At 40.8% G+C, this 23,993-nt stretch overlaps 1 protein-coding gene across 1 annotated transcript in view; it reads left to right on the top strand.

Moving 5' to 3' along the window:
- NRK (Nik related kinase) overlaps positions 1–23,993 on the top strand; it is a 297,759-nt gene that overhangs the window by 3,084 nt on the left and 270,682 nt on the right. The window contains exon 2 of the mRNA XM_040323823.1: positions 14,182–14,247. Coding sequence (XP_040179757.1) covers positions 14,182–14,247 — 66 coding nt within the window. The remainder of the gene's footprint in view (positions 1–14,181; positions 14,248–23,993) is intronic.

Genomic DNA, 23,993 nt, shown 5'->3' with positions numbered 1-23,993 from the left:
AAACCTTCTCTTTGTGAGATGCCAAGTCTGCAATTGTTCGGCCTTCAACATCTAATAATGACTTAGAAAATCAAACTTAAGGATGAACATGACAGCCAAGATGAGCATGAAAAAGAGGCAGCTAAGGCAACCTTTATATATTTCTGATGACAGGTTTTCTTTAGAGGAAATCTGTAAAGAGTGAATTATGGAGGCAGTCACTGCTGACCTCCTCCTGACAATGCTAGTCTGCTTCTGGTTTCAGTGATTTCTTTTTACTTTTTTTTTCTAGGAATTCTTTGTAGAAATGTTTACAACTATATAGCAAAGGCAAAATAAAAAGGATAAATTCCGCTGATAAAAGAAAGAAGGCATGTCGTAAAGTAACAATGTTGGGCATCCAGTTTCGAACATTCAATACTAACGTGTGTAAATGCACATATTCACAAAATGATAGTATAGAAAGATAGATTGCAATCTCAAACATGCATGCAACAATATGGTGGGATAGTGTGTTAAAAGTCCGGGGAGCACTTTTGTTTAGAGGCATTTTACGGCTTGTAGGGTGTTTGAGCAATTGTACAGGGGTGTCAATGGAGATTTCAATATAGTAATGATGGTGCCTTTCAAAGGTAACTTAGGGAAGGCCCCATGCACTGAAGGGGCTCAAGATGCATCAGTCATGAGATTGTAATTAGGGGTAAAGAGTCAAGAGGGGGAAGGCAGAAGAATGCACTGGGTGGAAAGGTTGTAAGCCTGGTGTGGGGAATCCATGCTGTTCTGATAGGGAACTTATAGAGAGCACTTGCTTAATGTCATCCGTACAGGTATATTCTATCCAATAATACCACATATTTCAGAATTTAGTGTGGGTGTTTTTTTTTCAATGAGCTGGTAGGGCTCTCCATCATTCTAATATCCTCCACCAGTCTGATCCACTGTTGAATTGTTGGTGGTTGAAAGGTTTTCCACAAAGCCAGTATGCAGGGGTGTGCTGTATTGACCAGGTGGTGCAGTAATGATTTTTTTTGTAGGGAGCTGTTAGAATAGAGTTATGATGTAGGAGAAAGAATTTTGGTGTTTTAGGGAGCGGACGATATAGGAATTTTTGGGTGATTTTGTGAACCCGCATCAAGAAAGTATCAAGGAGCAAACAGGACCACAAAATATGTAACATATCACCTCTACCTTATTCACACCTCTAGCATGTGGCTTGATAAATGAAATATATATCCAAATTCCTGGTATTACATATAGCATAAAAAATTAGTTTGAACACGCAAACACTGTTAAAGTCTATGGAACACAAACATGAAAAATCTAAAGTGCTCATTTTAAAGGCTTATATGCATAGTATTGTCATAAAAAATGTTTGGGGACCCGGGTCCTGCCCCAGGGGACATGTATCAATGCAAAAAAAAGTTTTAAAAACGTCAGTCGGGAGCAGTGATTTTAATAATGCTTAAAATGAAACAATAATAATGAAATATTCCTTTAAATATCATACTTGGGGGGGGTTTCTATAGTATGCCTGTAAAGTGACACATTTTTCCCGTGTTTACAACAGTCCCGCAGCAAAATTACATTTCTAAAGGAAGAAAAGTAATTTAAAACTGATGTAATGAATTGTCGGTCTTGGCAATACAGATAAAACTCATTGAAAAAAACGGCATGGATTCCCCCCCAGCCCATTGCCAGTCCCTTTGGGTCTGGTATGAATATTAAGGAAACCCCGAACCAAAAATAAAAATTGCGTGGGGTCCCCCCAAAATCCATACCAGGCCCTTCAGGTCTGGTATGGATTTTAAGGGGAACCCTATGCCAAAATAAAAAAAAATGGCGTAGAGTCCCCCCAAAAATCCATACATATAAAGGAGGGGGATGAGAGAGCGGCCGCACCCCCCTCCTGAACTGTACCAGGCCACATGCCCTCAACATGGGGGGATGGGTGATTTGGGACAGGGGGGCTCTGCGCCGCCCACCCCAAAGCCCCCTTGCCCCAAAGCGCCCATCCCCCATGTTGAGGGCATGTGGCCTGGTACAACAGTTCATTACAGCCGCGATCATTTTTAAATTAGTTTTCTTCCTTTATTAAAATCACTGCTCCCAAAAAAACGGTCGTTATAAAACTTTTTTTTGCATTGATACGTGTCTCCTGGGGCAGGACACAGGTCCCCATACACTTGTTATGGCAATAACTTGCATATAAGCCTTTAAAATTAGCACTTTTGTTTTTTCATGTTAATGTCCCATAGACTTTTAAACAGTGTTCCCCGGCTTTTGAATTTGGCCAGGCAGGGAAAGGCAGCCGCTATTTTTGTAGTATTCCAGTATAACCTGGAAATCTAACTGTCTTTACTGGACAGTAGAGCTGGAATGAGCAGAGTTTCTTTCTGAGTCCCAACTTTCCCTGCCCAGCTTCCATATCCACATGGGCAAACCCAAGCGTATACCCATGTGAGGGCCGTGTTTACCTGCATAATGTTCGCTGTTCGGTGAACAGGCGAACACCCAATGTTCGAGTTTGAACATCGGGCTCATCCATAATATAGAAGGTAAAAGACACGGTGAGAACCTTTTTACGAGCTTCAGCAGAAAAAGTAACCCATAGCACCTGTTCCCAGTGTGAGTATGGGTCTCCGAATCCACACGGTCTGTGTTTGGGGACCCACTCCACATAAATGTCAAATTTGGACAGTGGCCCTGTCCATGCAGCCACTGCACCCCAATTGACATAAATGGGACTGCCTGTATGGGGATGTATGCAACCCCTGTGCATCCTATGTCTGTGCGGGTAAACACGACCCTCACATGGGTGTACGCTTAGGTATGCCCATGTGGACATGGAAGCTGGGCAGGACAATTCGGGACTCAGGAAGCAGCTCTGCCCATTACTGCCCATTCCAGCTATGCTGTCCAGTAAAGACAGTTAGGCAGTTCGATTTCCAGGTTATACTGGAATACTACAAAAATAGCGGCTGCCTTTCCCTGCCTGGCCATACTTTTCAAGACTAGACTGTGCTGCTGTGCTTCTCCTCCTCCCTGCTGAAAGGAGTAGTAACGCTGCTGTCACATCTCCTGTCAGCCTATTGTTGCCAAGCCTAATGCAAGATTATTATGAGGCCCTTATGCACCTGGGGCACATGGGAAGTGCCCAGGGGGGCGCATGTATTAATAAAGCCCTGGAATTTAAAAGTCATTAATTCTAGCAAAGGAATTATTTGAAAAGATCATTGAATACTGCTGCCAGTTAGTGACTGTGTTACCTAGGAGACCAATAGGGTGCACCATAGGTATATATTTGTTTTTGGTATACAGTAAATGGATGTGACCTGACACACACTATATAAAACACATGGCGGCCTCCATCCCTGATTAGGTAGGTAGGGAGGAAGAATTTGTGGGACTTTAAATGAGGGAACGCCATGTCAGGTGAGAATAATGACTCATGATTATTCTCACCTGACATGGCGTTACCTCATTTAAAGTCCCACAAATTCTTCCTTCCTACCTCCCATATATTCATTTTTATTTACTGGTGCACTCTTATTTATCATTCTACTACAAGTTAAAATACACAGCACTCTACAAAAAGATGACTTTAGTCTGCATTTCACATGACCTTACAGGCATCAATTTTCATGTGGTTTGCAAACTGGGCTGTTAAATCTCAGATGTCAAAATGCAAGTTAAAACAATTGCAGATAAAGATAGTGTAAAGAGAATGCTGAGAGAAATTGTTAGTTAAGTCTGGTACACACGTAAAGTTTTTTTTTAATTCAACCCAGTGGGCTGAAATATTTTTTTAGCAAATCACCATACTAACACACACTATGAGAGTATGGCAAACTCCCCCACTGTGCCTTTGTATTCTGACGGGGGACTTCTACCCCTCGCCAAAACGCATTGATCGACGGCTTGCTGCCTTCGGATGCAAACGCTAATCTGAAGATGATTTTCCAATCATGTCCCTTCAACAAAAGCCAGTGGTAAGTCCAGCTGCTGACCAGCATTTCGGCTTGTGTGTACCTAGCTTTACTGAGGAGGATAACAGTAAAGTCTTATTTTACTTTCTCATGAAACAGAAAGCAAAAGGGTCTGTTTAAATATTAACAATGTAGAGACCATGCTTACTGTATGTTATGTCTGTGACAAATGTGATGCAGAATAATATTTGTAATCCTACTTATCTCTCAACTATTTTTAATTTGTTTTTATATGAATAGACCGTATGTAGATGCATGAATGTGGATGTACCTTTTACTAACTTTACATTTGTATTTTTAATTTTGTAACTTATTTTTGTATACAGAATAATGTATAATAAGGAGATATATTTAGATGAGAAAATGGCTTGCTCCATGCACTTACTATCGTCCTTGACTTGTCTGACTCTGGCCCAAGTCTTTGTCACCCTGCTCAAACTAGCCTCAAGGGGACTGTGGAAACCTTTGATTAAAAAGTTATAGTCAAAAGGCAAAAGTCAGGACACAAGATTTTCAAGTTGCCGCAAATTAAGTTTAAATTTATAAAGGTAAATGGCATTCACCATTCGTTTATCCACATTCCATTAAGTTGACACTTTGGGCCAGATCCACATAGAAATGGGTCGGCGCAGCGTATCAGAGATACGCTACGCCGCCGTAACTTTTCCGGCTTTGGTTCGATTCCTGAAAGATTGCGCGCCGAAAGTTACGGCGGCGTAGTGTATTTCTGGTGGCGGAATTCAAATCGGCGATTAGGGGGCGTGATTCATTTAAATGAAGCGCGTCCCCGCGCCGATTGAACTGCGCATGCTCCGTTTCGCCATGCTTTGCGCGAAATGACGTCGCAACGACGTCATTTTTTGAACTTAGACGTGACTTACGTCCATCCCTATTCACGGACGACTTACACAAAAAAAAAAAAATCTAATTTCGACGCGGGAACGACGGCCATACTTAACATTGCAAGTCTATCTATACGCCGCAAAATAGCAGCTTTAACTATACGCCGGAAAAAGCCGACTAGAGAGATGATGTAAGAGAATGCGACGGCCGCGTGTACATTCGTGGATCGACGGAAAAAGCTCATTTGCATACCCGACGCGGAAAACGACGCAAACTCCACCCAGCGGACGCCGAAGTATTGCATCTACGATCCAAAAGCGTACGAAGCCGTACACCTGTCGGATCAAACCCAGATGCCGTCGTATCTTGGTTTGAGGATTCAAACTAAAGATACGACACAGGAAATTTGAAAGTACTCTCACTGTGGATCTGCCCCTTTGTTTTTAATTTATGACTTACAATAGTCGTTATATAATAAAACAAAAGAAATGGCATTGACATATTTATGAGTACCCTTTAGATGTTAAAAGGGCTTTACTGGATTTAAGTGAAATTATTCACTTTGGTATCAAAAGTATAGAGATGAGTTTTATGTCAGCACAGTAAACAAGAGAAAGAAAAACAGTTGTCTGAGCAAAGGAAGATGGTAATAGACAAACATGGCAAGAAATTTAAATTATATGGGACCATAGCCAACCTTCATCGATGCAGCCACAAAAGAAAAACTGGCCCCATATCTAACAGAAGGATAATTGGAATCACGGAGCAAAAAGAAAACAATAAAACATATTCTGGTTGACTTCCAAGATCAAGGTACAACAATATCAAATTCCATAATTAGTTGCTCTCCAAATGCAAGTTGAGTGGCCCCCTTGACAGGAGACCAAGGATGACCCCACTTCTTAAAGACAAGTCGAAATGCCAGACTAGAGTGCTCCGTGTCTGGAATATGTGCAGAGCATCTTGGAGTCAGAAAATATCAAGGCATTCTGGAGCAAAACAAAAGGCCTAGTGCTAGATAGCGGTTTCAACTGCAGGTTATGGGGCCTCTAGCCCTGTGACAACTCAAAACACATCCCAGCAAATGGAAGAATGGTGAATAAATTGCAAACACTGACTTCTTAAACGTGCCTTTTATCATTTCTGCCCTGAATTCAATAGACTATTTATTAAAAGAGGGGATACCTACAGCTGGTAGAAATAATCCATCAAACGTAGAACAAGTGGCTCACTATGCTTATAAATAAGGGGGCAAATTGTCATTTGAGAAGTACAAAAGACTTTTTCAGAGCTACAGAATGTCGTTGTTTGCAATTAATGCCTCAAAAGAGTGTGCTATGAATTATTAGGGTAGGGGTACCAATAAACGTCCATTCCAAAGATAAAAAGAATAAGTGAAAGTATGAATCAATGCAATAAAGACTAGCAGGGTCAGTTTCGACTAAAAGCATTTTGTCCAGCCATAACATTAGATTTCGTTTTCTGACAGAGTGGGAAAAGTTTGGAATACCTCTTGGGTTTTACTGGGCCTTTTTTTTTTTAGAGAGAGAGATTTTCTCTAATTTAGGGCCAGTCCACAATGGAATGTGCGCATTCCCATGTGGTGCAGTTTTGACAGCCCTTTCATTATATTGGAAAGCAAATTGTAATGAAAGCAGAAAAAGTTGTATAAACTCTAGAATGCGTCACACCAAACTGCATGGCACTACAATACTGTATAATTTTGTGCCTCAAATGCACTGTATTTGCAATATGTGTTTAGGGTGCCAATAATAATTCATTAGCACCTGCATGTCTCTTGCAAGGGCGGCACGTTTACCTGTGGTGTAGGAAACGTGAGCAGAACATGCTTTTCCTGAACCACAATTTGGTGTCAATCGGCCCTTTCTGTGCCAGTGATGGTTGTTTGACTAGACAGGAAGAGAAGGAAACTGCAAAATCAACACAGATTTGGCTGGACATGAAAGTTTATTCCATGGCACACTGGGAATATTTAGAAAAAATGGCAGGATACCATTTTTTTTGGCAACAGTTGCACATGCAAGCACCATGGGAGAGGTTAACATTAAAAAAGGGTAAACATAACAAGATGTTTTGGAAAAGAGTGTTACTAAGTAAAAAAAGTTTCTTGGAATTCCGTTGATGGCATCATTCAACCAATGTTGGCAATGACATTGTTTTGTAAGGCTTCGTACACACGACCGGACATGTCCGCTGAAACTGGTCCGCGGACCAGTTTCAGGGGACAGATCCGATCGTGTGTACAGGCTAGCGGACAGATTTCCAGCGGACAAATGTTTCTTAGCATGCTAAGAAACATGTCCGCTGGAAAGCTGTCCGGCGGACATGTCCGCTGGTTAGTACATCTAACCAGCGGACAGATATCTCCCGCATGCGTTGAATGGATTCGACGCATGCGTGGAAGTATTTTACTTCCTGGTTTGGTGACGTGGCGGCGTCAACGTCACCGCCATGTCACCGCGCTGTCTGTCCGTGGGGATTTCGGTTTGATGGTGTGTACAGCCATCAGACCGAAATCTCCGAGCGGACATGTCCGATGAAAACGGTCCGCGGACCGTTTTCATCGGACATGTTCGATGGTCTGTACGAGGCCTGAGAGGACAGAACTAGAATCACAAAATAATGTATGTTTTAAGTGGTATGAAAGCTACACACAGATCTTTAAGACATTTGATAGAAGTCTGCCAATAAAACAAGGCAGCTATCCAAAAAGAGATTGTAGGTCCATCACATTCACATGCCTGGACTAATAAAGCTCAAGCTTTCTACTAAACATGAATATTGTTGATATTAGAAAGGGAGTGAAGTTGTGTGCCGATTGGACTATTTTTCGAAAAGTCACTGAGTACCAGGTAATTACACCATCATAACTAAACTTAAATCTGTATTTTCAAGGCATTGTATTCCAAGGTTAATGCAGATACTATGTACATATCTTTCTTCAGCAATGGGATACATATGTTTGCATCTTATTTGGCATATCAATTAGTTCACACAAGTCCCAGATTCCTTTAAATTCAGTAGTTAAGGTTAAATTAGACTGTAAAAAAAAAAACCTCTTTAAAGGGTCCTTTTCACCTATCGTTATTTCCAGTTATGGGAGAGCATACAATTTTCACCTCGTACTTTTATAAGTGCCAAATGTCCAACCCCAGCAGGAAGGTCAATAACCTCAATGAACATAAAGCTTGACATAAAGCTTGTGCAGGAATTTTTAATTTGGGTTCTGGCAGACAAACAGGGCGACATAGAGAGCAGGCAAGGTAAGTATTATTGTGTACATGTATGTGTGTGCGTGGGGTTGTTGATCTAGGCAAACAAAACTGTTACTGTAATTGTTCTCTTAAAAAAAGTTATTCCGTACAGATCTTAATCCACAAATATTACCTCTGTATCTACTTAATGCACTGATGTGCAATAATAAAAAAGTCTGTTAACAATGTTTTCTATAAAACAGATGCCTTTGGTAAAAACAAAAAACTTAAAATTTGTTTTGGTGTCTCATCTTGCATCTGACACATTCTGCAGAGACTTTACATATTGCATAGTAAAATACTGTAGTCTTCAGAGAGATTTGGAATTTTAGAATATAATCTTCCCCCTCTCCCCTTTTGCAATTGGCGAGCAGTACACTGCCAAACTTAACTATCCAACAATTCAAGTGATTGGAGCTGCACTGCAACCATGTGCAGTGTGCATGGTTGTGGTGTGGTGGTTCAGCCTTTTCTAGTTTAAAACAGGTGGTAAGGAGGTGACACTCATCTGACAGATCGCTTTTCAGAGGGGTGACAAAGGTACAATTTATATTTCCTAAATAGCTTCCCTTACCTTAGTGCAGTCCTCCTTCACTTACCTCGTCTTTCGATTTTGCTTTTAAATGTCCTTATTTCTTCTGAGAAATCCTCACTTCCTGTTCTTCTGTCTGTAACTACACACAGTAATGCAAGGCTTTCTCCTTGGTGTGGAGTGTCGTGCTCGCCCCCTCCCTTTGGACTACAGGAGAGTCAGGACACCCACTAACACACAGATCCTTTCTCTATCTGCAACGTAGAGAACGTCCTGACTCTCCTGTAGTCCAAGGGAGGGGGCGAGCACGACACTCCACACCAGGGAGAAAGCCTTGCATTACTGTGTGGAGTTACAGACAGAAGAACAGGAAGTGAGGATTTCTCAGAAGAAATAAGGACATTTAAAAGCAAAATCTAAGGATGAGGTAAGTGAAGGAGGACTGCACTAAGGTAAAGGAAGCTATTTAGGAAAACAAATTGTACCTTTACAACCCCTTTAACACCTGTCTGAAGGAGGCCTATCTATAGGTAACAGTTTACAGTAAACTAAAGAATAATTTTAAGATAAAATTAAATAACCTTTATTTCTTGATTATACTGTGCTTTACTAATGATGACACGGATTGACAGTTCTGGAAAAGTGCCTTGACTCACTTCCTTCCTTACCATAGGGGCTGCAACTACATTTCTGCACATTGATATCCAACGCCTATTCTCCTTGGCTAGTAATCAGCAATATAATAGTTTGAGTCATCGTTTTGCTTGAACTTTGCTAGTTGGGGCACTTTAATGAAATCTAGTTGTTGCATATTATTTTGTTACACAAAAAGTGTTGATCATTGAAACACTGTAGATCCCCAAGTTAACCTTTTTTTATCTAAATTCCTGCTTCCCTCTATGCCAATATACCATTAATGTACCTCTGCTGCAGAAAAGGAAAAACTTTCTGTATATTCTAAAGCAGGTATTATTCCTCAGCCTCCAGTTTCTCCAATAGAAAATTCTGCCATTACTTCCTGTTAACCATCCCTTAGGATGTGAAAACTTAGAGACCGAAGAAGCTTCAGTAGCTGACCTCAGTAACGCACACACTGCAGGAGAGTGTTCCCTCCCAACTCTGTACTTGCATGCAAACATTGCCAGTAAGCACCATTCCCACTCCCTCCCATGTACTTGCATAAAGCTAGCCATACACTATGCAATATAGCTGACAGTAGATTGGAAGGAGATTGTACAAGCAGATTGTACAGTGTATGGCCACCATAAAGGAAGAAGTAGGAAATTGGGTGGAGGTAAAGAGGTGCTCAAGTAATGAGGGAGGTGTGGTCCAGTGAGGTAAAACACGCCCTATTCTATTCAGTGTCATGGGATATGAAGTTTCCTGGATGTCACATGATGCTACAGGAAGTGATAGAAGCTATGAACTAGGCAAGTGAGAGATAAGAACATTGGGATGGCTTTGCCAAAAAAAGACATTAGAAAAGCCTTCTATTTTATATGAAAATTGAAATTCGGCCCAAAAAATGAAAGAATTTTCTTTCCTTCCATCACAGGTGAAATAAAGAAAAATTGCTTGATTAAGTGTCTGCTAAACTGGCCAAGATTCGATCCATCTATGGCCAGGTGTAGCCTTTAAGGAAGAACAGACATGTCAGGACTTGTTTTGCACTGCCTCCTTATCCACAAAACTACAAAATGCAGAAGCTGCCAGTGGACAAAGATGTTGTTTCCACCAGTTCCATGAGACAAAAAGCATAATATTAAAGCTGAAGTTTATTATTTATTTATTTATTTTTTAGAAAACGCATCATACAAATTGCTTAAAGCGGAGTTCCACCCGTTGTTTAGTTTTTATTTAAGTCAGCAGCTACAAAAAAGTGTAGCTGCTGACTTTTAATAAACAGACACTCACCTGTCCCATGGTCCAGAGACTTCTCCCCCTTCTCTCCGCCACTCCCTCATAGCAACTATGGGCACCCGGCCATGACAGCTTACGGCTTTACGGACGGCCGCACACTGCGCATGCGCGAGCCGCAGTCTGCTATTGGCCAGGCAATCTTCTGGGACCTGTGACATATCCCAGAAGATTTTTGGCAGGGAGGGGCCGCCTATGGGGAGAGGAGTCACCTAGGTGGCCAAAAAGCAGAAGGAGGAAGTGGGACAGGAAGTCCCTCTAAAAAGTAGGTACTCACCCCCCCCCCACACAAAAAAAATGACATACCAAATGTGACATGTAAGGGAGAGGAGTGCTTAAAGCGGAAGTTCCACTTTTGGGTGGAACTCCGCTTTAATGTGTAATAGTGTATATCAAATTACCTGCAGCTGTACCTCCTTCAGAGCCATTAAAATATATATATATATATATTTTTTTATTTAGCTCATCAGTCCCGATTTCAAAGTGCCAGGTGTGAATGGCAACTTGCATAACACACATTTGAGATGCCATTATGCACCGCATATTAGCTCATTATGAAATACTTACCTCGGAACGAGGAGAAGAGAACTTACCTGGTCCACGCCGAGCGAGATGTCATCTTGACTTGGCGTGTCTTCCGGGTATCGCTGCTCCAGAGCTGTGATTGGCTGGAGCAGCGGCCGGCCCTTCAGCCGAGGATCCCCCCTGCGCATGCGCCACTGCAATCAGCGGCGCATTGCGAGGGGAATATCTCCTAAACCGTTCAGGTTTAGGAGATATTCTTTATACCTCAGGTAAGCCTTATTATAGGCTTACCTGTAGGTAAAAGTCAAAAAGTGGGGTTTACAACCACTTTAAGCTGAAAAAAAAGAGAAATGATAATGCCACAAGGACTGGTAAGCTGCAAAATATTGCATGTTTGTTTCTGGGTTTAATTAACCTTTAGGCTGGGTTCACACCTATGCGAATTGAATGCACGTTTCCCCACATAAAATTTGTATAGCAGGAGTATATGACTGGCTTTCTATAGAGCAGGTTCTTACATCTCCGCAGCGGGTCCGGTGTGGTGTGCCGGAAAAACGCGTGCCTTTTTAGGTGCGTTTCAGGTTTGATTTCAGCCCAAAATTCGGACCTGAGCCAGTGAACCAGCATGCACCAGACCGCTGCTGTGCGCCACATGCGGCAACAGTGTGAACCCGGCCTTAAAGTATAATTTAAATAGAAGTATGTTTTTTTTTCTAGATTCATACTTACCTAGGTGGATTCAGCTCCAGACCGATGCTGCATCTGTCCCCCGGCATCTTTGCACTGAGAACTGAGCCTTGAACACTGCCGATGGCTCAGTTCTCTCAGCACCCCGAGAGGAGAGATGCTGACTGCCAGTCATCTCTCCTGATCTGTTCCTCCATGCTCATTGGAGCGCTGAGCTGTAGAGGGGTGGGGAGTGGTCGTCTCACCGGCTCACTGAGAGAATGAGACTGCCATCAGTCGAGGCAGCTAGCGGATCCACACTTTTTAAGTCAGGATGACACGTTGCCTTGACTGATTGCAGTGATGTCAGCGGAGAGAGGACTTCAGACCACTCTCTGCTGAAAATGAGTCACAGGAGTGCAAAATAAATTGCACTCCTGTGACCCAGAGGAGAAGTCCAGCCTAAAAAGCTCAGGCTGGACTTCTCGTTTAAAAGGCACAACCTTTTTCATATTGACTAGCGTAAGGGAGGGTTATAACCCTTGGCAGATTTTTTTACCATTTGAGGAGATTTCCCTTCACATCCTGTCCAATAGCCAAAACAGAAAGTAACCCTCCAAAGTAAGGGAATCCCTGATTGTCACCAGGGTCATCAGTACTAGTGTCCCATTGGAGGATTTCCCCTTTATTACTGTTACTGTTCTAGGGCCAGCCCAAAATGTGTGATTTTCCTTTATGTTCACTTTCAGTGAGAAGGGTAAATATGACAGATAGTGATACTCCCTAACAAGGGCACAGACAGCAATAAAAACCTGACAGGTGTTCAAATCAATCTATCCACCCTATCCAAAACATAAAAACATTGTATCTTTAGTTATACTTAAAGCATTCTGTAGTCAATAGCCTATGCAGCTGCCAGAACAACCATCACAGTGTTTGGTTTTGTTTGGAACACAAGACTCCCGGTTTCATTTTCTTCTAACAATGATCTATTACACATTTTGGATAGCGTTTTGATGTTTGGTACACACAGGTGCTGAATGCCAATGAATATTTGTGATTGCTTCACCCTACATCTGTTCCCACTCAACGGCTGAACATAGGCAGGCATTTTCATTTTTAGGCTAGGTTAATTTTTTAATACAATTTTTTGAACTTGATAATTTTTTGGCAAATTTATTTAGGCCATGGTCACTTCACTCATCCCAAATAGTGTCAAATGTAGGCAGAGTCTATGTATATTGTGAAGTGACTCAATACAATGCTGCTAACATGTTTGGAGATTTCAGTGCAACAGAGGCAGCTCACTACAGGCAGTTATGAACTCACTGGGTCTCTGGCAGGATTGACATGTATTTTTTCACTTATTTGACAAACAGCACTTTCAATTAATTAATTAGACATTTGCACACTGAAATATTTTGTTTTGGAATTTTGTCCGAAATGTTTTTATCCGAAACTTATCGTAAGTTTTTCGTTAGAAATTGCATTCGTCCGAAAATCTGAATAAATTAAGGTCAAATCTGTCATTGAAGGCTTATAGTGTCTGTCGAATGTTCAAAGAAGATTCGACAAAGCAGCAAAACTGTACGACGCCACGATCGTACATTTCTGGTCGAATGTTCCGCCTACAAGCTAGCTATAGTAGAATTCTAATGTTGTATGACTAGTAATACTGTAATTATATTTATTAATTATTATTACTAGTCAACCAACATTAGAATTTTTCTATAGCCTAAGGGCTGAGCATTTGACCGGAAATGTACGATTGCGACATCGTATAGTTTAGCTGCACCATCGAATCGTCTTAGAACTTTCGACAGACACCATAAGCCTTCAATGACAGATTCAACGTTTGTATGTTTTTCAATGCTTTTTTCAAATCTTCGTCGTTCATGTTGAATTGTCAATTTAGTTCTAGCTATTTTACTGCTCCTCCTCTTTGGTTACAATCAGCCAATAACATTCATCATCATCATTTTTTTTATTTTACTTCCCCCTCCCAATTTCAGAAGCGATCTTTTCTCTCTATAATGTCGAATATTTTCTCTCTATGTAGAATAATCTTGGACTAATAGAGTGAAGGTTAGGCACATTTGACCACAGGTTTGACAGACACAGATTGTTATTGTCAGCGTCACGTCGAATCTATCTGTATGGAACTCTTGTTGCAACGAAAACAAAAATAAAGCATCTGTTTATGTCGAATATTTCGGTTTTCGTATTCTGAGCATTCTTTTCGAAAATGCATTCGGATGAAAACGAATGCACATGTCTATTTATTTAACAGACCAAAAGTAGTTGACTGTCAGGGCAAACCTGTACTGTGTCCATTGTTTACCAAAAATCGGTGCACATTGTGCAAGCATTTGTCCAGACTACATTGGGATATGGCTATGTTTGAATTTGTTACAGAATATACCAGCTTATGAAAATAAATATGTCTCTATTCCTACAGGACCCAGCAGGAATATTTGAGTTAGTTGAAGTTGTTGGAAATGGAACATATGGACAAGTCTATAAGGTATGATTATTTTTGCTTTTCAATATAAGTGCAGCTAAAGAGTCAAGCACATGCATGTCATATTGGGTCAAGTAAATATGTTTGGTCAACACTGATGGTTCTTACAGGGAAGGGGGGAAGGAATTGCACTAAACCCTGTTAGTGCAGAATGACTTACCATGTGACAAATGCTTTTTAGCACTAAAAATGACAGGCTACGTCTTCACCCTATTGATGTAATACTGGGGGGAATAAAGGATACAAATGATTAGGAAACCTGTCAGGGCATAAATGGAAGCTGCCACTGCCAACATGTTTCTAAAGGTGCAAGCTTAGGGGATCTCATGTTGATCCTGGCTAGTAAGTCATTAACTAGTATACATGTATACAGGTTGGTAGTGACTTGTACCTGTTCAGTAGTCAGGCAAAGATGAGGAAGAATTTTCTGGAACAAGTCAACAGTGGCACAACCCATATTTATATCCAAATGGGATACACCACTTGATGTTTAGAAGTGGATGAGGATAACTGTAGAAGCACGCAAAAGGAGTGCAGGTGCTAGCTTTGTGTCACTAAACCCTTTTTTACAGAAACGTACGATTTCTTCTGAAAAAGTTACAGTTTATAATGCAACTATACTACTGTGTGCTGCACAGTGCTATACTTAGGTCAAGCTACATTTAAAAAATCAATAATACCACAGGCAGCTTTAAGGGCTCCCAAAGTATTCCTGAAAGACACATGAAAAGACACAAATTTTCATTGCTTTGCTACATGCTTTCTGTGTCCAGCAATCTATACCTTTTTTGTGACAATACTTTCAAACCAACTTCCCAAGACCACCTCACTAGCTGACTCCACCCTCCAAAAATGGCCATATAAGGTAGGCAGAGGCGCGCAGCATAAACTGGCAGAAAAGGGGATGGAAAATACCCTAATAGGGACTAACACCCCATTACACACACAATTATAACAAGCAGCAGAGTGACTGATTTTAACCATGTAAATAATCTGACCGATTATAAGATTTAAGACATGTGTAACACTAAAAGAGAAAACAGCTTTAAATATCACTATGATCGATTTATAATATTCTCTAGGGGTATGTACCAACAAATCTGTCCAGGCTTTTTTAGAATCTCTTTTTAGAATAAGGATTAATGTATCTCTATGACATAACAAAAGCGTGCAGGCATACATGAAACACTTGCTTTTAACTGACTTACTTTTCAGCAGGAATAGAGCATTGTTTCAATGAGCTGTAAGGGTACTAACAAATTTGTTCACAGATGTATTGCTTTCGAAAAATTTTGGTCATTTGTCCAGCTCTGTTATTTTAACTCTATGCCTGAAGCCTCGTACACATGATCAGTCCATCCGATGAGAACGGTCTGAAGGACCGTTGTCATAGGTTAAACGAAGAAGCTGACTGATGGTCCGTCACGCCTACACACCATAGGTTAAATAACGATCACGTCAAAACGAGGTGACATAAAACACAACGACGTGCTGATAAAAACAAAGTTCAATGCTTCCAAGCATGCGTCGACTTGATTCTGAGCATGCGTGGATTTTTGACCGATGGTCGTTAGGAATCCATTGGTTAAATTTAAAGCAAGTTGGCTTTTTTTTAACCTATGGTTAAAAAACCTTTGGGGCCCACACACGATCGGTTTTGACCGATGAAAATGGTACATCAGACCGTTGTCCTCTGGTTAACCTATCATGTGTATGAGGCCTAACAGTCTTCCTGAGGCAAGAAAATAAATAAAAAAATTACAGTATATCTTCTAAGTTAGGGATCTGCGGTGGCTCAACGCGATTGGCACTGCGCTGACAAGCCATTCACCTCTGCAGCTAGGGGTTCGGATCCCGGTCTCGGCTACATGTGAATTGAGTTTGGTGGTCTCAGCCCAGCTCCCGGTGTGCTATGCGAGGTAAGCCTGCTCTTAGTATGCCCACCCCCCTCCCACAAAAACCACCATACTTACGCGCACTCGAAATTGGGTTAACATGCACGCACTTTGACCACGCGGTCTCTAAAAAGAGAGGTGAAAGACTAACGGGGCTGGTTGAGCGGGCTAGATCCTCTCACTCCCTTATAGGGAGTCCCTCTGCCCCGTTGGGCTTCAAAGCTGAGCAGGTAGGGCGGGCTGTGTGGGAGGACCCCCTCACACACCCACCATTGCCACCCGGGGCATGGAGAAAGGTGGCAGATTGCCTCTGGGGGAGGCCTGCCTACTCCCAACTCCTGCAGTGCGGCTCCTCTCTCGAGTACACGCACAAAATACACTTAAAAAAAAAAAAAAAAACATATTTTGAGGTTTGTAATTCTGCATATCAAACCAACATTTAAATTAAGGCTATAGAGTAATTGTGCATAGGAGTACTAATAAGTGTGTGTTGTGTGTGTCCTGACATTGAATACTTCAAAAGAGATCAGTTGATGCTAAAAATGCTCGGAAACTAGTAAATTCAAACTGTGATTGCTCTTATCTGGCTATTTCTAACAGCTTTGATCGCTAGTAGTGTTCCTTCTATGTTTGCTACCTTGATTTAGCAATACTTTATGTTAAAGTGTACATCAAGCCAAAAACATACTAAGGCAGGTTTAGAACTCCTGTCAAGTTTTTTTTTTCTCCTATCTGAGGCTCCATTACAGAACGTTACCCTCACTACCTGTTCTGTCTTCCTTACTTTACTCAAGTAATTTTTTTTTTTTTGCTTTTTTTTCTGTCCATCTGCTTCCCTCACTCCATTTCTATAATGAAGCCATTGATAGCAGTAAAACCAGACAAGGATTTTAATCTTTCCCCACTACATCTTCAACATTTTGTCTGAGCCTATACTTTAAGCCCCAGTTCATGCCTGGGCAGTTTGTTATGCGTTTCCAGAAGCATGGCCATACTCAGGCATACAGTGTACACTGATAAGTACCTCATATATTGGAAAAATAACAAAGGAAAAATAGATGAATATTGTAACAAAAATACAATAAAAAAGGTTGAAAATATATAGGACAGTACAATAACAAATATACAGGAGGACACAAGTGTACAGAAGGACACAAATACTGTACTCTGAGGCTCCTGAACTATGGTATCAACAGATATACAGGCAGTGCAGAATTATTAGGCAAATGAGTATTTTGACCACATCATCCTCTTTATGCATGTTGTCTTACTCCAAGCTGTATAGGCTCGAAAGCCTACTACCAATTAAGCATATTAGGTGATGTGCATTTCTGTAATGAGAAGGGGTGTGGTCTAATGACATCAACACCCTATATCAGGTGTGCATAATTATTAGGCAACTTCCTTTCCTTTGGCAAAATGGGTCAAAAGAAGGACTTGACAGGCTCAGAAAAGTCAAAAATAGTGAGATATCTTGCAGAGGGATGCAGCACTCTTAAAATTACAAAGCTTCTGAAGCGTGATCATCGAACAATCAAGCGTTTCATTCAAAATAGTCAACAGGGTCGCAAGAAGCGTGTGGAAAAACCAAGGCGCAAAATAACTGCCCATGAACTGAGAAAAGTCAAGCGTGCAGCTGCCAAGATGCCACTTGCCACCAGTTTGGCCATATTTCAGAGCTGCAACATCACTGGAGTGCCCCAACGCACAAGGTGTGCAATACTCAGAGACATGGCCAAGGTAAGAAAGGCTGAAAGACGACCACCACTGAACAAGACACACAAGCTGAAACGTCAAGACTGGGCCAAGAAATATCTCAAGACTGATTTTTCTAAGGTTTTATGGACTGATGAAATGAGAGTGAGCCTTGATGGGCCAGATGGATGGGCCCGTGGCTGGATTGGTAAAGGGCAGAGAGCTCCAGTCCGACTCAGACGCCAGCAAGGTGGAGGTGGAGTACTGGTTTGGGCTGGTATCATCAAAGATGAGCTTGTGGGGCCTTTTCGGGTTGAGAATGGAGTCAAGCTCAACTCCCAGTCCTACTGCCAGTTTCTGGAAGACACCTTCTTCAAGCAGTGGTACAGGAAGAAGTCTGCATCCTTCAAGAAAAACATGATTTTCATGCAGGACAATGCTCCATCACACGTGTCAAAGTACTCCACAGCGTGGCTGGCAAGAAAGGGTATAAAAGAAGAAAAACTAATGACATGGCCTCCTTGTTCACCTGATCTGAACCCCATTGAGAACCTGTGGTCCATCATCAAATGTGAGATTTACAAGGAGGGAAAACAGTACACCTCTCTGAACAGTGTCTGGGAGGCTGTGGTTGCTGCTGCACGCAATGTTGATGGTGAACAGATCAAAACATTGACAGAATCCATGGATGGCAGGCTTTTGAGTGTCCTTGCAAAGAAAGGTGGCTATATTGGCCACTGATTTGTTTTTGTTTTGTTTTTGAATGTCAGAAATGTATATTTGTGAATGTTGAGATGTTATATTGGTTTCACTGGTAAAAATAAATAATTGAAATGGGTATATATATTTTTTTTGTTAAGTTGCCTAATAATTATGCACAGTAATAGTCACCTGCACACACAGATATCCCCCTAAAATAGCTAAAACTAAAAACAAACTAAAAACTACTTCCAAAAATATTCAGCTTTGATATTAATGAGTTTTTTGGGTTCATTGAGAACATGGTTGTTGTTCAATAATAAAATTAATCCTCAAATATACAACTTGCCTAATAATTCTGCACTCCCTGTATATATATATATATATATATATATATATATATATATATATATATATATATATATATATATATATAAATATAAATAATACTGTATATAAAGTAATACTGAAGTAACCAAATTGTATGGTAAAATATTGTAAGATAAAAATATAGAGTAGAATATAAAAAAGTAAAAAATATAGAGTAGAATATAAAAATGATAAATCGAGTATAAGGTAATATGCAAGACTGACCTGCGATGGTGGATGTGTTTTGAAAACAGACCTAGAACCAGAAATCTGCTGCAAGTCTGATCATTTCAGTACTGTGGGTGATAAATAAGATTGGTCGGTAAATGAACACAAAAAGTTTTAGAGAATGGGGTGTGGGGGAAAGTAGGGCGAGAGATTAACTAGGATTATTTGTTTGAGTAGTGGGGGGGATTTTAGATTTGGTGTTAAAAGGTATTTTAAGGGTTGACCATAATAAAGAGAGATAGTGTTGGGCAGGTGTATGACACTATGATGTGTATGTAGGTTACCTGGGCACAAGAAATTATGGGAGGGTGTTTGTGAGAATGGAGCTACCTTGAGGATGTGCTGGTTTAAAGCTGCAGCTGGAAGAATGTGAGCTGCTGTACCTCAGTTGTTCAGTTTTTTCAGGGGTACCTAGGTAATGGGGAAGAGATTGTCAGGCTATACATAAGGTTCAGATGAGGTTGTAGTGTCTGGACAGAGGAAAACTTGAAAGGTGGGGATGAAAGAGTCCGAGGGGTCTAAAAGGAGCTGCTGGAGAATGGAGAGGTGCTTTTATGGGATAGTATAATGCTTCTAAAACTCCTATAGAAGCGGATGCTCAAATATGAACCTAGCCTAAATATTTATTACACTAGTGTCCTAAATGACCATGCCAAGTGCCACACAGAGAGGTGGCCAGGGAATATCATCAACATTTTGCTATGAAACGCAATTGATTGTTTTTATTCCATTAATTTAGGTGACATTCACACATGTAGTAAATAGCAAAACAACAAGCTAATAGGCTGACCTGCTCGGAGAAAATGGTACTACCAGGGGGTCCTTTTATAAAGCAGCAGTGTGGCATAAACGCAGCCATACCATTGCTTAAAAAAAAGAAAACCTCCTGGTACATTTTAGATGTGTGTTTTACAAATGCAGGGTATTGCTTGTTTTGGGACTCAAACAAACAAGGTCCCATCCATTCTATTGAGTGCGATAAGAGGAGAAGACCTGCCAGCTGTCACTTAACAGACTGGTCAAGTGGCATAGTTCTCCTATCCCAGAGTGCTCTCTGCAGTGCTGCCAAGCATAGAACACTTTGCAGAGTAACAGACTCCACATTGCACTCTACATTTTTTAAATGTAATGTAAAATGCAGATGCTTTGTAAAATCATTTATATGCTGAACTGTGTAGCGAGTGAATTCCACTCTCAATTTGAAATAGGCCCCTAAGCAGAGGAAGCTACAAAGTGTTTGTCACTGCTGCTTATATCACAGAAATAAGTGTTGCATATCAATAACCATGAACCCACAAAAGGGACTTGGAAAATAGGTTGGGAATTTCTTTTATAAGTACATTTTATATGTGTGCTATCTGATCAATAGAAATTACATTGGAGAGACAGCAATATTACAAAGTGGCGTTTACAGTCTTTCTTGAAATTGTTATTATTGGTCTTAAACGTGAACCGAAGCAAACTGCATTTTAGCAAATAGACCAAGTATGAGATATTTATATGACCATAACAACATCAAAGTAAATATAAAAACTTGCTAATAGAAAAGTTACAAAGGTACACAGATTTAAAGAAGACAGCAGGCAAAATACAAATTGCAATTATAAATATGTACACAGATTTCTTATATGCCAAGTCTGCTTTTTCATTTTGCAGTATCATTAGAAAAACAAAAAGCATTTTCAGTATTATTAAGACCCTTAACAAGAACTAGGCTGCCTTTTTTTGGAGGCTTGGCTTCTTCCAGAGAATAATTTTATCTGAGGGAAGGTTTTGGGTTGAAGCATGTATTTATATAACAGATCAAATCTAGAAGACACTATAAATAGTAAATATAGATGTGCTGTCCCTTTAAATCAGGCATCACTAAATGGCGGACCATGGTCCTGTTCCGACCCCAGTAGCAATACTACCCAGAACACAGCCTCGCCAAATAGTTGCCTGTCTCCTCTCCCCGCCGCTGGCTCGCCTGCCTGCTGCTATGTTTTATAGCATGGCAGCGCCTGTTCCTTCGGTAATATTGCTGCAACCGGCCCCCCCCCCCCCCCCGTCTAACATTCACACAAGATGAGAAGCGCGGCCGCTCTGGAAAAAGAATGGGGATTTTTTAAGTTAAAAGTGGGTGATTAGTTGCTACGCAGCGGGGCGGTCCCCGAAATCAACCACTCTCCTTTAACGTGAAAATTCTCACCCATTTTTCCAGAGTGGCCGTGCTTCACGTCTTGTGTAAATAAGGTAGGAGGGCTCTGTGGGGAGAGGGGAGTGATGGGGCGTCAGTCTGTGATGGGGAGTCAGTCAGATGAATTTTATATCACTACCCCTGCTTTAAATAAATATATACTGTAATACACGATCCCCTTTAAATTATACAGTACTCAATATTGTACATCAATGAAACCATGCAACGATGTACGTGCCCAAAATAAATAGTGCAGTAAATGGTCCACATAAAACCATCAAATCAATCCCTAAATGTTATATTGTTCAGCGTATTTTATTTTATTTTATTCACTTAGCACTATTTTTGTATGACATTTGTATTTGATTTATATACACTGAGCACTAGGGCCCGGATTCACAGACACTGGCGCATATTTATGCCGCCGTAGCTTATCTCCTTTACGCTACGCCGACGCAGCGCAGAGAGGCAAGCACTAAATTCACAAAGCACTTCCTCCCAAATCTGCGCTGGGTTTCTCAGGCGTAAGTGGGAGTGGGCGTGAGCCATGCTAATGAGGCGTGACCCCATGCAAATGATGGACTGAGTGTCAGACAGATACGTATAACGAAAGGTGCATGCGCCATCCCGTGGGTGCATCTCAGTGCGCATGCTCACAATCACGTCGGAACAACTGCATAAGATACGTCGGATCACTGCCTACGGCGTGAAAGTAACCGGCGTGAATGTAAACTACGTAAAATACGTCGGCTTGTGTTCCCTGGTGCAGCCCTTTGCATGGATGCTGCTGAGTTACACCTCCTTTATGTGGCATAACTTTACGCCGGACGTATGACTTTACGCGCACTGCATCGGACGGACGTACGTTCGTGAATCGGCGTATCTCCTCATTTGCATATGTGAATAGAAAATCATGGGAGCGCGAAATACATCCAGCGTAAATATGCGACCACTCTACGCCGGCGTAGGCAAGTTACGTTGGTGGATGAAGCCTATTTTCAGGCGTATCTAGTTTGTGGACACGGCGCACAGATACGACGGCGCATATTTGCACTTACGCGGCGTATCTGGAGATACGTCGGCGCAAGTGCTTTGTGAATCCGGGCCAAGGTGTTTAGTTTGTATTGACATATATAGTAAATATAACCAATATGTTCATTGTACTATATGGACTTCCTGTGTAGCCTTCCTGGGACTGCATTTCCCACCCAGCTTTAAAAATTCAGCCAATATCTGTTGACCTTAAAAGTTAGCAGCAGACTGATTAACTCTCTAAGAATATTGACAATATAATTATAAATAACAACGGTTCTTGTTGTATTATTAATCAGCTAAGTAAAATGCACCTTGATGTAAAAGATGCGCTATACATTATTTTTTGTGAGCTATCAATGGTAATAAAGAGGAAAAGGTTTCACATGACAGAAAAAATATTTAATAAAGAAATAAATAAAATATAGAATCTATTACCTATGATAAAGTGTACTTTCTAGATATCAAAACTAATCAGATCAAAGGAGTTGTTTAGCTTCCTTTACAAGGCCAACCATGACAGAAGAAAACGACATGGTAAAATGGATTGAGAAAAAAAATGATAGAAGATACTTAAGTTAGACAAATGGAACTATTAAGCTCCTCTGGGCATAAATGTAAGACAAATGCATGTCAGATACCATCTTTTGCTGCTCCATAACCTCACTACCGTGACCAAAAATAGCTTTAAAAGGCAAATGCACTCTGCTTGTGGTTAAAGATCATTAATTCCTGAAAAGGTACACTAAAATCATCTTTAAATGATAGTCACTGCTGCCTATAATCAGCCAGAAAGCAAAAAGCTTTTCCTTCTTACCCAGATTTTAAGTAATAGTCACTTATTTTGTGAAGTTAAAGGAGGGATTTTTGTGGCGAAAGAAGTGAAAGCCGAGCTTGTAATGAAGTAGTTGTACAGCTATTTTGAGCTCCTTATAGGAAATACCCATCCCGAACTCTTGTCCTGCTTGCACGTTCATTCACAGGTAAGACAGCATTTGGAGTAAGGATCTCTGCATTTAGGTTTTTCCATCAAGACATCCTGACATCAATACATAAAAAATGATGGAAACAAGGCTTGTTTACACCATGTACAGAAATGCGTGTAGTTATTATGCATATGTTTCTGCAAGGACAAAAAGAAAACAATTGTTTTCTATGTGTCATGTTCACAAACATGCTCAGAGATATGCAACAAATTCTCTGCAAGGGCAAACAAAATTGTTCTCTATGTGCCCTGGTCACACCACAATGTAATGTTAGTATTTTATGGCGCAGAAAACAAATACAATACATGTGATACATGAAATACAAAAAATACCCAGTTCTACACACAGGGCACCTAGAGAACAATCGTTTTCTTTTGTGCCCTTGCAGAAAAACTCAGATCTCTGCACATGGTGTGAAAAAAGCCTTAGTTGATAAAATGGGCTACCATAGCCATCCAAAAATGGTAATGTAAATGCTCCCATACCTGCATTCCTTGAAGAATTATATATATATTTTTAAGATGTATCAAAGAAATCACCCCAAGATAGAAAATGTTTACCAGAGAAATCCTCTTAGACAGTATTGGCAGTATGATTTCTGACTGACATAGGAAAATCTCTCCCTTTGATGAGAAGTAGGGATGAGCTTATCTGAACAGGCTTGAG

Source organism: Rana temporaria, chromosome 9 (assembly GCF_905171775.1).
Source record: "Rana temporaria chromosome 9, aRanTem1.1, whole genome shotgun sequence".
NCBI classification, from domain to species: Eukaryota; Metazoa; Chordata; class Amphibia; order Anura; family Ranidae; genus Rana; species Rana temporaria.
The sequence above is the reverse complement of the archived record's forward strand: the minus strand, read 5'-3'. Positions and strand labels throughout refer to the sequence as shown.